General features: G+C 43.1%; 1 protein-coding gene across 5 annotated transcripts in view; it reads right to left on the minus strand.

Moving 5' to 3' along the window:
* Nucleotides 1-15,144, minus strand: part of UBE3B (ubiquitin protein ligase E3B) — a 60,651-nt gene that overhangs the window by 38,821 nt on the left and 6,686 nt on the right. For all 5 annotated transcript variants that reach the window (XM_032168748.2, XM_032168747.2, XM_058425301.1 and 2 more), the window contains 7 exons: nt 13,281-13,340; nt 12,777-12,881; nt 10,693-10,789; nt 9,354-9,439; nt 8,240-8,322; nt 1,454-1,559; nt 1,023-1,143 (listed from right to left, as the gene is read on the minus strand). In XM_032168748.2, the coding sequence (XP_032024639.1) occupies nt 1,023-1,143; nt 1,454-1,559; nt 8,240-8,322; nt 9,354-9,439; nt 10,693-10,789; nt 12,777-12,881; nt 13,281-13,340 (658 nt within the window). The remainder of the gene's footprint in view (nt 1-1,022; nt 1,144-1,453; nt 1,560-8,239; nt 8,323-9,353; nt 9,440-10,692; nt 10,790-12,776; nt 12,882-13,280; nt 13,341-15,144) is intronic.

Consider the following 15,144-nt stretch of genomic DNA (forward strand, 5'->3'; position numbering starts at 1 on the left):
CATTTGTGAGATTGGAATGATGATCCCTACTCTCCATATGAGGATGAAGTAGCAGGTAAAATGTCAGGCACACAGAGGTAAGTGATATTTAGTTAGTATTACATTTTAATATTATATTAATGCTTAAAAATCAAGGGTCAACATAATGGTCTTTGAAGAATATCTGAGTGTCCTGGGAAGTCGCTGTTATTCAGCGTTCACCAGTTAGTCAACGTCACTCGTGTGAACACTTGCACCATAAAATCCTCATGAAATTTGGCCCCAGGGAAGTTTTTATCTCAAGTCTGTAATCTCGCAGGCTGAGGCGTGTGGATTGTTCAAGCCCAAGGAGTTCGAGACTAGTCTGGGCAACATGGTGAAAAACCCTGTCTCCACTAAAAATACAAAAATTAGTTGGCCGTGGTAGTGTGCGCTTGTAGTCCCAGCTACTCAGGAGGCTGAGGTGGGATGATCACCTAAGCCCAGGAGGTCGAGGATGCAGTGAGCCATGACTGTGCCACTGCAGTCCAGCCTGGGTGACAAAGTGAGATCCTGTCTTCAAAAAAAAAAAAAAAGCTTTTCCTAACTAAAATAAATGTAGGCAAGGAGAATTCTGTGCCTCTGCCTCAAATGCTTCTATTCACAAACCCTTTCTTCCATCTACAATGAAAACACTGTAAAATAGGTAAAGCAGGCGCTGCTCTGATATAAGCCCCACCTAACTACTCCCTCCCTTCTCTCTTGAGATGAGAATTATCCAGGCAATTCACCACATTTTCACTTTTTCCTTGACTGCCAGGAAGCTAAAGGCTGACATCTAATGTTCATTAACAGTCACTTAACTAGTTTGCCAGGCTGGTATATTTTCCATGTGATTTTAATTTACATGTCTATTTTAACTGTCTATCTAAATATGTGTTTTTTATTGTAAGCACTTCCAATTATTACAAAAAACAACCAAATCTCTAGAATAGTGACAGGCAAAACACTTGGGCTTTCCCTGATGGCCAGGACACAATCAAGTTCCAGCTACGGAGACTTACCCATTAGACAAAGTGTATGGCATCCTTCTAAACTTTCACACACATCACGGCATCGATCTTCGTCTCTTAAAAATATGATGAATTTACGAAGCATGTCATGGGATTCTAAAACAGTGAGGCGCTGCAAAGAATGGCAGACCGTTAAATCAGAAACTGCCAGGAACAGTTTCCTGTAGAGAGTGAACTTGATCACTTGCAGATCACCCGTGGTTATGCGGGATGTGCTAGTAAACACCAAGAAGAAAATGGACAGACGAGAACCCACTTCTTTGGGCTACTAACACAAGTGTGTCTATCACGGCCACTGGTCCCAAAGAATAATTAAAGGGAGGTGTGGAAATAAGCAAAGAAGCCATTTTACTTTCTAATGTCTAAGAAGAAAAACAAAAACACAATTGGGTTTTCGCGGGGAACTCACAGAGCCTGCTTACCTCAGGGGTCACTGTGCTGAGATGAGTCACCAGAGCAGGCACAGACATGATGTGGATGAGGAACGGCCGAATCAGATTGTCTGAGAACTGTGCAGCAATCACAGGGCTAGACACAGATAGATCCGCTCATTCAGACAGGTCTCTGTGTGCATCCAGAACAAAAGCACAACCCCACCAACGTGCTCAAATTCCTGGAAATTATTCTGCATGGGATTTCTGAGAAGACTGAAGGCTGAAACTGGGGACGCACACTAGGGAAATGGGCAAGTCAGTGATGGTACAGTTGCTGATGCCATACTGTGCAGCTATGAAAAACCAGTTTTGAAATTTTACTGACATGAGAGAATGCTCTGCTATAACGAACTTTAAAAAAAGGCAAGATGAAAAACTATATACATGGAAGAGGAAGGAGTTTGTGATGGGGAGGGAGGGAAAAAAGGGGGGTTTTGGAGTGCTGGTATAATCGATTTCTCTATTGGGTGGTGCTTACCCAGTTGTGTTCACTCTGTGATAATTCACCAATAACTCATAATTCAGTTAAGCAGTTTATTTAAAAGTATATATACACTATAGATATACAATACATACATATATAGTGTACCTATAGTATATATACTATATATAAGTATATATATTGTATAATGTTTCGGAAATATAAACACAAATATAGATACATTTTTAAAAGATTGAGGACAGATAAAGTTAACAATGTATCTCCGGTTGTAGAATCATGAGAAATTTTTTTTCTTTTTTATGTTTTTCTGCTTTATCTAGGTTTTCTACAATAAGCATGTATTGCTTCCATAATCAAAAAAAGATAAATACTATTAGATAAAATAATGATCCCTATCCCACATCATATATAAAAAATAATGAAATGAGCCACAGACCTAAATGCTAGTTTTATAACTAAAACTATAAAATTCTTAGAAGAAAACACAGGAGTAAAGCTTTGAGATTTCAGGTTAGGCAATGATTTCTGAGGTTATCACACTAAAAGCACAAGAGTCAAAAGAAAAAAACAGGTAAGCTGTGCTTCTTCAAAGTTTAAAAGTTTTGTGATTCAAAAGACACTATCAAGAAAGTGAAAAGACAACCCATGGAACAGAAGGAAACACCTGCAGATCACTTGTCTGAAAAGGGACTTGTATCTAGAGCATATAAAGAACTCACAACTCTCATAAAAGATGAAACATCCAATTAAAAAGTAGACGAAGGATCTAAACATACACTTCTCCAAAGAAGATATACAAATGGTTAATAAGCACATGAAAAGATGTTCAACATCACTAACTACCAGTGAATTGTAAATCAAAACAACAGTGAGATACCCCTGCACACCCACTGGGATGGCTAAATAAAAAAAGACAGATAAGAAGTGGTGGCAAGGATGTGGAGAAACTGGAGCCCTCACACAACACTGCTCCTGGGAATGTAAAATAGCGCAGGCACTCTGGAAAATAATTTGGCAATTCTTCAAAAGGTTAAGCATGGAGTTACCACATGACCCAGGGAAGTCTACTCCCAGGAATATGCACAAGAGAAATGAAAACACGTCTACACAAAAACTTGTACATAAAGGTTCACAGCAGCACTATTTATAATAGCCAAAAAGTAAAAACAACTCAAATGTGGTATAGCCATATAATGGAATATTATTTGGCCATAAAATGCATGAAGTACTGATCCATGATACAACATGGATGAACTCTGATTATATTATGCAAAGTGAAAAAAGCCGGTAGCAAAAGACCACATGTGATGTGATTCCATTCATGTGAGATGTCCAGAACAGGCAAATCCAAAGAGATAGAAAGTAGATAGTTGTTGCCAGGGGTTCTGGGGAGAGGGGAAAAGGGAGTGACTGCTAATGGTTATTAGGTTTCTTTTCAGGGTGATAAAATATTATGCAATTATTGTGGTGATTTTTGGGAATAGGCCCCCAAAATCTGGCCATAAACTGGCCCCAAAACTGGCCATAAACAAAATCTCTGCAGCATTGTGACATGTTCATGATGGCCATGATGCCCACGGCTGGAAGGCTGTAGGTTTACCAGAATGAGAGCAAGCAACACCTGGCCCACCCAGGGCGGAAAACTGCTTAAAGGAGTTCTTAAACCACAAACAATAGCATGAGCGATCTGTGCCTTAAGGACTTGCTCCTGCTGCAGATAACTAGCCAGAGCCCATCCCTTTATTTTGGCCCATCCCTTTGTTTCCCCATGAGGAATACTTTTAGTTAATCTATAATCTATAGAAACAATGCTTATCACTGGCTTGCTGTCAATAAATATGTGGGTAAATCTCTGTTCAAGGCTCTCAGCTCTGAAGGCTGTGAGACCCCTGATTTCCTACACCATACCTCTATATTTCTGTGTGTGTGTGTCTTTAATTCCTCTAGTGCCACTGGGTTAGGGTCTCCCTGACCAAGCTGGTCTCAGCAGGTGATGGTTGCACAACTCTGTGAACATACTAAACGCCAGGGAATGGTATGCTTTAAATGAATAAAGTGTATGAGATGTGAATTAGACTTCAATAAAGTTATTTTAAAAAATCACTCAGAGGTCATGCAGAAAAAAAGGTAAGAGAACAACTTACAGAGGGGGAAAAAAAGGTTTCTTCTAGCTAACGTGCTCCAATAGCAATGAGCAGAGGTGTTAGTGGTATTTAGGCTCTCAGAATTCACACTATATACTTTCACTTTCAAGAGTACCACTTTTGGGACAAGGATGTTTTATGAGGCTGAAATGCTGAAAATATCAGTACCTATGTTCACCACTTGTCTAGGTGAGGCTAACCAACTGAGCTAACCTCTCTGATCTGAGTGGGGCACATGAAAAGAGAACCATGTTATTTTCTGCAGGTTAGAAAGAAGTTTAAAACAGAAGAGCACAATTCCCTAAACAGAAGAAAAGCAAACCACAGAGAATGCTGCTAAAACTACAACCAGTCACTTCGCATTTGCAAGGAAAGGACTGCATCGTTATAAGGGCACAAACGGCTGTGGCATTCTCTAAGGGTTCTCATAGAAACCTATGGATTCCATCCTGGGCCATATCCCTAAGTAACTTGGCCTGACTGACGGAAGCGACGTATCAGTGGAAGCATTATAGGACTGCAGGGCTGCCTCAATGTTTGGAGGGGTGTGATCTTTTTAGTCTGCATGAGGCCAGACTCAAAAAACCACACACACTGCAAACACTCCTACAACTCCCTCAATTTCTTATTACCGATTTCCCCAGCATGAGGTCAACAGAATCTTTCTTTAGCCCACCTGTAGCTGTTGCATTTAAGTACCCCTGGGTGACAAAGTCTCTAAGTGAACTGCTTACTTGAATGTTTAACAGGGCTAGACATGGTGGGGGGTTGGGCAGAAGGATAAACAAAAGAGGTATGACTGACACACAGTCCCTGCTAACAGAGAGCTCAGAGTACAACCAGGGAGCTGGGCAGGCATATGGGGAAAAACAGAAGCCACGGCTAGTGGGTACATGACTAAGTGCCTGCAAACTAGGGGTCCAGATAATCAATGCCATGGCAGTGTGATGAACAGGGCAAGTTTGGGAAGGTTCTCAAGTGCTATTTACTAAAAAATATATATATTATTCTTAGAATACAAAAATGTGTCCAACATGTCAGGCAAGTACAAAGAATAAGAAGAAAGAGTATGAGCTCTGGAGTTAAATAGCCTGGGTTTAGTTTCTGGCCTGGCCACTCCCTGCTGTGTGACCAAGAGAAAACAGTTTAACTTCTCTGGGCCTTAGCTTCCTTATCTATAAAATGGAGAAAAGCCAGGTGTGGTGGCTCACTCCTATAATCCCAGCACTTTTTGAGAGGCTGAGGTGTGAGGATTGCTTGAGGCCAGGAATTTGAGACCAGCCTGGGCAATATAGTGAGACCCTGTCTCTACAAAAATTTTAAAAATAAAAAAATTAGCTGGGCATCTGCCTGTATTCCTAGCTACATGGAAGGCTGAGGTGGGAGGATGGCTTGAGCCCGGGAGTTTGAGGCTGCAGTGAGCTCTGATCATGCCACTGCACTCCACTCTTGATGGCAAAGCATGACCTTGTCTCACAAATAAATAAATAAAATGGAGATAAGAGAATGTGGTGAGGAGTCAGTTAACATGTGTAAAAGTTTTAGAACAATGTGTGGCCCATGAATGTTAGCTATTCATATTTCAGGATTTAGTGATCACGTCTTGGCACACCACTGATGATTTTATAGACTTTCACTATATTCCTACATGATGAAACCACTGATATCTTATTTTAAAAGGTCCTGATTGTGTTCAATTATATACAAACATTCAGAGGGGAAAAGTACTATTTGGGAAAAAGGCTTTAGAGTAGCCTGGCCTTAACAAGTGATTCAATGGAATCTAATACATACAGAGAAGAAAAACTACAAGGATGGCTGCTGGTTATATTCTTAAAGGAGAATTTAAGTGTGGTAGAATGACTGGATGTGAGCATGTTGGTGAATCATATGTGAATTATAACCACACCGGGACAGGGGAGGGATGCTGGACAGGAAAGAAAGGTGAGGTGCTCCTAGAGCTTGTGTCTCTGGAGGTGGAGGGGGAGGCAGAGCTGCTCCTGAGCTTGAGAGTTTAGGCCTCAGTGTGCTGACCTTCACTGTGTCTGCCAGAGGACAGTGGGCAATGCTGCTGGAAAGAGCTGCCCCACAAGGTGACTTGGGTAGGGACAGCTGCAGTGAATCTGTTTCTTAGGCTTCTGGGAAAACTTATTTGTATCTAGACATTAGGGCTTATTAAATACAACTCACGTAACTTCTCTAAAAGTATGAAATGAAGGCACAATTGTTGATTAGATAATTAGTTAAGATACTTCCGTAACTAATGATAGCATAACCGGTTACATCCTGTTCTTCTGTGTGAGGGTCTAGCCTCTAGAGGCATGTGGTCTAATATGGTAGCCACTGGCTATATGTGGCTACTGAGCACTTAAAAATGTGGCTGGTCCAAATTCAGACGTGCTCTAAGTACATACCAGTTTTGAAGACTTGGCATGAAGAGAAAAATGTAACACATTATTTAATTTTAAAATAATTTAAAAATATTGATTACATGTAAAATAACATTTTGGATATATTAATTTAAATAAAAACATATCATTATACTAAATTTCCCTTTTATTTTGACTTTTTTTTTTTGAGACCAGGTATCACTCTGTCATCCAGGCTGGAGAAGCTCAATCATGGCTAGCTGCAGCCTTGACTTCCCTGGCTCCAGTGATCCTCCCACCTCAGACTCCTGAGTAGCTGGAACCACAGGCGCACGCCACCATGCCCAGCTAATGTTTGTATTTTTGGTAGAGACAAGGTTTGGCCATGTTGCCCAGGCTGGTCTTGAACTCCTGAGGTCAAAATGATCTACCCACCTCGGTCTCCCAAAGTGCTGGGATTACAGGCATGGGCCACCGCGCCTGGCCTCTTTTGGCTTTTTAAATGTGGCTCTAACTATATTTCCATTGGACAGACCTGCTCTAGGTCAGCCCTGTCCAACAGAACTTTCTGTGATGCTGGAAGTTTTCTATATTTGTGCTGTCCCACACCAATTGCCACTAGTTACATGTGGCCGCTGAGCATCTGAAATGTGGCTAATGCAACTGAGGAAGTGAATTCTTCATTTTATTTAACTTAAACGAATTTTCATTTAAACAGCCCCCTGTGGCTAGTGGTTAGTGGAAAGCACAGTCTAGACCAGGTGTTTATAAACTATGGCCTATTTTTGTAAATAAAGTTTTACTGGAACACAGTCATGCTCATTTGTGTACGTACAATCTACGGCTGCTTTCAAGATGCAATGGCAGAGTGGTTGTGACAGAGGCTGTATGGCCCATAGAGTTGAAAATATTTATCCGGCTCTTTCCAGAAAATTTGGCCAATCCATGCTCTAGCCCATCATTTTCCAAATAGGTTTTCCATGGAAAATGATTTCATGGGATATCAACGGCATCCAAAAAACAAGGCAGGGGTAGTCCATGCTCAGATGTATTTGGGCCAACCCCGGGTTAAATAAGCCCATGGGGTCCTGCTAGCATAGCAGGACTTCTCAGAGCTCTCAGCATGAAGGTGTACTATAGATCCATAGATGGGGGCAGAGCAGGCAGCTTTCACCAAGCTGGTTCCACCATGACACTCTTCCTTCCAGGATCTTTTATTAACATCTCCCCAAGCTAGTGTTCCCCTCAACAGTTTAAACATGTTCTGGACCTATGAACAAGCATAGTGTTTTATATTTGGCAATTCTCAGAATTGCAGGTATAATTTCCATAAGGAATTACTTAGCTTCTTCAGTACTTGACATCTCCAAACTAAGTGAAGGCAAATATCACCTCTTCTCTGGTCCTCCAAATTCTAACATTTTACATGCGTGTTCACATTATTGCCTTAATCCTCTCACCCTGCCCTTTGCTGGGCTTCTTCTGGCTCCTAGGTTTTTTGTTTAGTCAATTAAAACTTCAAAAGAAAATATGATTGCATCTTGGCCTCTTTTAGATAAAAGAAATTCATTTTGAATAGTTTCCAAAGATCACAATGCAATAATATTCAGGGCTGAAGATTAAGAAATATTCAAGACTGAAGATTAAGAAAAAGTTTGAGCAGTCACAAACGTGTTCACTTTCATTAAGAACAATGCTTCCCGTAAATTCTGACAAAGTGGGCAAGTCTATATCTAACACCAGTAACGAGAGAAAGAAAAACCAAGAGGAGGAAGCATTCAAGAACATGCCAACACCTCAGCTATGGTTTCTTACTCACCGTAACGCTAGAGAAAAGGCTGCTGTTAAAGTGCCTTTGGATAGACAAGGACGGGGTCTTGCCAGGCCACGGGTTAACAATATCTGAAAAGAACGTTTTAATGGGTCAGACGATGATACCAACTTTATATTCATTTGTACATAAAAAAGCAAAAAAGTAAACTGAGTGCTTCAGATAAAAAAAACTGTATCGTGAGCCAGGCATGGTGGCTTGTGCCTAGAGTCCCAGCTCAGGAGGCTGAGGCAGGAGGATTCCTTGAGGCCAGCCTGGGTGACAGAGCAACCCTGTCTCTTAAAAAACAAACAAACAAACAAAACCGTATGCAGTGTTTTTATAAAAGGAAAGGGAAGAAAGTGTTGGGTAACGAGGTTAACTCTACCACTCCTTCTCTAAATATTATGGTTAGAAATTCTTTAATAATAAAGTTAAAAAAACAGCTAATAAAAATAATGCCAGACTTAAAATTTAAAGACACCATATTATTTTAGAAGCCGTTTAATTATGGTGTGAAGTAGAAGGTTCCTCTAGCGAGACAACTGCCAGTCATACCAGCTTCTGCCAACAGACCACCTCACAGGGTTGTTGTGAGGAACATATGAAACCAAATCAGGAAACAGCCCATCACAGCACTAGGGAGAAGGAAGGGCAAAGTCAACATTACTTCTCAAACTCAAGAATTCCACAGTACCTTTAAACAGCAATCAGGCTTTCTTAACAATTCCCTAGAGGTATGATCTGGCACAACAAGGTACAAAGTGGAAAGGGCTGTTTGAGGACACAGAGCTAGAAATACGATTCTAGGCATCAACCAAGAAGGAATCTGAGGGAACAAGCCCTGAGGTCTCCTTCCAGAGTTTAAATGTCAAAAGACTGGATTACCCTTGTAGCCAAAAATGTAGAGCATTCAAGGGATCCCAGCACCACTGTCCTCCCTTTACCTGACCCACAAGTGAGACAAGGCAGGAGAAGGAAGAAGAGGACAGCGGGCATCAAGCTCTTCCTATGAAAAGCATTTCTGAGGAGGGCACCAGGTATGCTGAACGCAAATGTAAAAATCCAAGTGCAAGTGTTGGAGAGTGGAGAAGTCGCACATTGGGGGGCAGGACTCACAGACCTGCAGCACAGAATAAAATCCATGCTGGTTGAGATGTCCCATTATATTTGCACAAATGTGGTTCATCGCTGGTCGAAGACTTTCACCTAAAGAAAGAAAACAGTGAGAACAAAAAAGTCTCTTGCCATAATGTGACCTGTTTATGTGGGACAGGAAATTGTGTCCCACATCCGAGGCCCTAAGAAATGAGATACCCCCTGGCTTGCCTCCCTTTTCCCTTAGGCCTGGTGCCAGAGCACAGGGAGGGAATGCATATCTGGAACACTCTCTCTCTCCTGGAAGGCCTGGCTCAAGTGTCACCTCTTGGGTGATGGGTCCTCTCACACCCCTAGCCAGAAGTGACATCTCTGGCCTCTGAGCTCCTGTAGCACCTTTTCTAATTCCCTCCTAGGGCCTGGCACTGTCTTCTCCAGGGGGATGCCTACTCTCCTCAATGGGACATGAGCTTCCCGGCAGGGCCCAGAACTCAACAATTTTTGGGTTCCCCCCAAGAGGCCAGGGTCATGCCTGAAATAAACCCTCCTTGCTGACCTGGAGCCTCTGCATACAGTTTCCCCTGCTTTCCGTTTCATCCCTGCTCTTCGCTCTGTGAATACTAGCTCTCTCTCCAGCTCTCAGCTCACACACCACTTCTTCAGGAAAGCGAGAGCCCCAGACCAAGCAAGGCCCCCCCACCCTACTGGACACTCTCATTTCTCTTGCATGCTTCCTTCCAAGCACTTACCACATTATTGTCATTTTATATCTATGAGCGACATCTATTTAATGCCTGTTTTCCTCATTGGACTTTAAGTTCTGTGAGGAAGGGAGCACCTGAAGTCCCTGGAGGGCAATGCCCCTTTCTGTTTTGCTTATCTCTGTCTTCAGCGCCTAGAGGCATCTGGCATGTATGGGCTACTTGTTGAACAGATGAATGAAATGACAATATGAAACACATGGGGCTAACGACACTTACCAGGGAAGGAAGCAGTTTATAATGCAAATTTTACAGGCAAAATAGAATTACTCACAACCTAATGATTTTCCAAGTAAAATGACAAGGCTTAAGTGAATGTTATCACTTGGAGGCTAAGGCACTGTGGGAATTATAAAAATTAAAATCAGAAGAACCATGTCTTTAAACGTAAATTCAAAGAAGGGTCGAGTACAACACACAATGCTGAATGGATTCTGGATACTGCGATGCAGTCTGATGGTCAGTGCCAAGGGCATCCTCATTTGTATGGTCTCAGGGCCTTCCCTGAGGCTTGTGGCAAAAATGCTTCTTGCAAAGGAAAAAAGGTCCCCGAGCTCTCTGGAAACGTTGGTTAAAGAACATTTTGAAGCAAGTCCCACAGACCTTTTCCCCGAAGAATTTTCCACGTTGAAGTGTCTGTGAAGGTGACAAGCATTGTGAGGTACAGGGTGATGAGTCGGGAGTCCTGCAGGATTTCAGGCTGGAAACAATAAACACAGCAAGATTGAGACACATGTCCTCTGATTCCAGACAGTGAAGTGTTCACTTTACAACTGGTCTACGGGCACTCAGCCTGGAATCACTGAGTCAGGATTATAAGTCAGTCTTAATTCTTTTTCTCTTGGGCAGTGACCACTCCAGGAGTTAAATAACAGGGAATTTGGCACTCTAGTGCCTGACCATGGAATCATATATTCTTGGGAATAGAGAATTGAGAATCCCTAGGAAACAAGATGACCAGGGCTGGTTTGCTGTATGTACACATGCCTGCCTGTCTGTCTGAACTCTGCAGCAACAGAGCAGAAATGCAATTGAGCATGACTGGGACTCTGGGCTCAGCCTTCTGACTTCACCACTTACTAGCTGCGTGAGCTTAGGCAAGTTTCTTAACCTCTCTGTGCCTCAGTTTCCTCATCTGTTGACCAGAAATAGTAACACTGCTTTCCTCATAGGGTTGTTGTGAGAAATAAATGGATTAATGCGTACGATGCACTAAGAACAGTGTCTGGCACATAGATAACTCCATGTAATGTTGGCTGCTGTTCTAATTTTGATGACAGTTCATTGTTTCACCAAGTGTAAGTCAAGCAAAAGGCCTTACTGCTTTCTAGGCCCACAGACCCTATAGCAGGTCCACCTGGAAGGGACCTCGGAGACAACCTTGGAGACCACTGAGTTCAAACCTCTAAGCTCATCAACAGTAAGAGAGGGGAAGCAGCTTGTTCAAGGCCACGTGGGAAATGAACAGCGGAATCAGGACTGAATTTCACATATTCCTGGCTCCAGAGTCAGGGCCCTTTTTCTCCTGACGTCTGTTTCTTTGCATAAACTTTTTTTGTTTGTCCAAAATAGAAGAGCCTCTCCTCAAAGAGCAGTCTGTTGTGGAATGTACACACAGAGAGCAGATAAGCAAGGATCTGCCTGGCTCGCGTGCAGGTAGGGAAATACCCTGCCCACTTGGCCCTAAGGCATTCTGGTGGACTCCTAGGGCTCCGAAGAACATAGTGTGGAAACCCTGCCCTGAGCCATGTCTCACCTGACAAGCCAGGCGTGGCAAGAGCCATTCCTGAGCACCCAAAGAGGGATGGCTGGGAATGGATTATTATTGGGGCCGGGGGCGGTCCAGGGACTTTCGTTCCATTACTGAGCTGCTATCTGTGTCCTTGCCAAGCCTTTGTCCCTGAAACCTCTCTCTCCCTATATGCAAATGGAAGAGGCCCCTGTATATGTCTGCTCACACCCCCGTCCATCCTTTTCAGAACACTGAAGGGGGTAGGGGAACACAGGACCAGGCTGGGCCGGTGGCAGTACCCCTTTCCTCTTGCCACTGTGACTGGTTCAGAGATGAACACAGGATTCCACTGGACCTACAAGAAACCGGGATTGTTGAACTGGTCGGGAGGCCTCTCCTCCCGTTGGTCAAGACAGAGTAAGAATACAAAGTCAAAACTGCTGGTTGCCATCGTTACAGCAGGAAAGGACAAGGTGACCCCAAAAGGGAGCAGGGATGAGAGAAAAGAATGAGAGGGAGAATCCAGAACCCCCTGGCTCTCCTTACCCCAACTGCCACATTACTGAATATATTCTAGAGCACAACGTTCTCTTCCTTGCTTAACCGGTAGGTGATACTAGCTGTGCTCACTTTGGGCTTCTGTACTTTTAACAAGAGGCCTGACTAGTGTAATAATGTAGATCATGAAGTACCGATTACATTAAATGAACGGGAAGGAAAGTGACAGATTCCCTGGCATGGAGGCTGTGGCGTGGCAAGCGGGTTAAGGGTCCAACACACACCAAAGGAGGGCTCATATTGATAACAGCATCGAAATTCCTCTCTTTCAGAACAGTGGCTCAACTAGCAACTCTGGTTGATAGGGACTCTGAAAATACAGACTAAAGTCTACAGGTGAAAATGACATACTTACTGTTTCTGGTTTTGCCTTTTTTTTTTTTTTTTTTTTTTTTACCTTGAGCTGCTTGAGAAAATCACAGCAGTACCACAGAATGCTCTTGATCTGTTTAATCCAAAGGAGGGTGAGGTCCTTAGAACAAGCCAGGGACACATACCACACCTATAGGTGAGAAAAAGAGGAATGTCATGGGCTATTATAGAGATCATATCACATATGCTCTAACTGTTGGAACTGGACCTATTAGTTAGGTCCAGTGCCAGATAAAGCAGTGTACCTGAATGGATGAATAAGCTGTAAACAGGACTTATTTTAACACTAAATGCAAAGACAAAATAGCCTATTAAGAAAATTTACTATCCTGTGTTGTGGCAAGAGCAGAATGTAGCTACTTGGATCATGAAAAAACTAAGGAATCATTTGTACTTTGGTAGTGTTTTCCATCCACTACTTATTTGAATTTGTGTGTGAATTGGGCCTAACATTCAACAGGAACTTTCAGAGCCCAGTAGGCTGGCCCTTAAGAGCTTGTGGGGGACACTGCGGCTCCCGTCCACTTACCTTAGGCTCATTCTCAGCATCCATGCTGCTCAGGATGCTGCGACACAACTTCTCAAATCTCTGCAAAGAGACACACTGGGGATTATACATTCCCACAACCCATCAAAAAGTGAAAACAAAGAAAATAAGCCTTCAGCGGGTACCTGGCACGTGCAGGTATTATGCCAGGTGATTCACACATAATCACATGCAGTTCCTTCCTACAGATGAGGACACTGAAGATCATAAAGACTAAAGGGTTCTCCATCTGGTGGTCCAAGAGCTGGAGGAGCCCTATAGAAATGTTTTAGAAACTGGTATATTTCACATAAAAATCCAAATTGAGGCTTCTTTCAAAAAACTGTATCAATCTGGCAAACTGGACTTGGATTCCTGCAGGTCTGCTGCTGTCTCCTCGACTGTGTTCACCAGTTTACCGTTTCTTAAGCACCATGGATACTGACTTTTGCCTCACAGACAGTAGCCAAAGGCTGCTGTATCATCACTTTTATCCTGTAATGCCAAAGGAAGAAAAGTGGAAACTAGAAAACGGTTCCATTTTGGCTACACCAATCCTGGATCCACCCTTAAACCACGTGATATTGGGCAGGCTGCCCTATCACGCTGAGCTGCAGTTTCCTTCTCTGTAAGATGAGGGTCACCTCCTCCAGCTTGTCTGTCCTCATCTACGTAATCATGTGTTCACTGCCTGCATAGTCCTCCTTCTCTTGCTGGGCTATGAGCTCCATGAGCGTAGAGATCTTGCCCATCCTGTTTCCTCCCAAGGGCCCAGTGCCTAGAGAGGGTTGGCACAATGTGAAGCTTAGTAATAGCAAACGTCTAACAGCTGGTAACATGGGGACATGCCTCAGTGGCATTGTTAGTACTATTACAGGTAACTAGCTGCTTTTCTAGGATTATATTTTTCAGGCTGATCATTCTAATCCCTAAGGTGCAAAATGGCACCTTTTGTATGATTTGCAGGATATTTAAAAAATTTCAAATTGATTGCCAAGATTTACAAATTAGAACATTGATGGTGGCTCACGCCTGTAATCCCAGCACTTTGGGAGGCTGAGGCAGGTGGATCACTTGAGTCCAGGAGTTTGAGACAAGCCTGGGCAATATGGTAAAACCCTATCTCTACAAAAAATACAAAAATTTGCTGTGCATGGTGGCATACACCTGCAGTCGCAGCTACTCAGGAGGTTGAGGTGGAAGAATCGTTTGAGCCTTGGGAGGTGAGCTGTGATAGTGCTACTGCACTCCAGCCTGGGAAACAGTGAGACCCTGTCTCAGAAAATGAATGAACGAATGAACATCGAGCATAAAGACTCAGATCTTTGGCATCTCTTTAAAAAAAAAAAAAAAAAATCAGAGGCTGGGTGCAGTGGCTCATGCCTGCAATCCCAGCACTTTGGGAGGCTGAGGCGGGTGGATCACAAGGTTAAGAGATTGAGACCATCCTGGCCAAGATGGTGAAACACCATCTCTACTAAATATACAAAAATTAGCTGGGCGTGGTGGCACGCGCCTATAGTTCCAGCTACTAGGGAGGCTGAGGCCAGAGAATTGCTTGAACCCGGGAGGTGAAGATTGGCAGTGAGCTGAGATCGCGCCACTGCATGCCAGCCTGGTGACAGAGCGAGACTTCGTCTCAAAAAAAAAAATCAGAGTATGAATCCACCACCGAGCTGTGTAGTAGCTGCTCCCCGTGGATGCGGCAGGCCACAGACCCTGCTACTCCCTTTGATGTCCTCACCACTGCTGCCTGTCAGTTACCGTTTAATATGATTTGTATTTTGTATTATGTTTTATCTCATATATTTTTTTACTCATTTACCTAAACTTCCTGGCTCTTGCATGCATCTGAGTTCAACTTGTG

This window comes from Hylobates moloch, unplaced genomic scaffold (assembly GCF_009828535.3).
Source record: "Hylobates moloch isolate HMO894 unplaced genomic scaffold, HMol_V3 SCAFFOLD_12, whole genome shotgun sequence".
NCBI lineage: Eukaryota > Metazoa > Chordata > Mammalia > Primates > Hylobatidae > Hylobates > Hylobates moloch.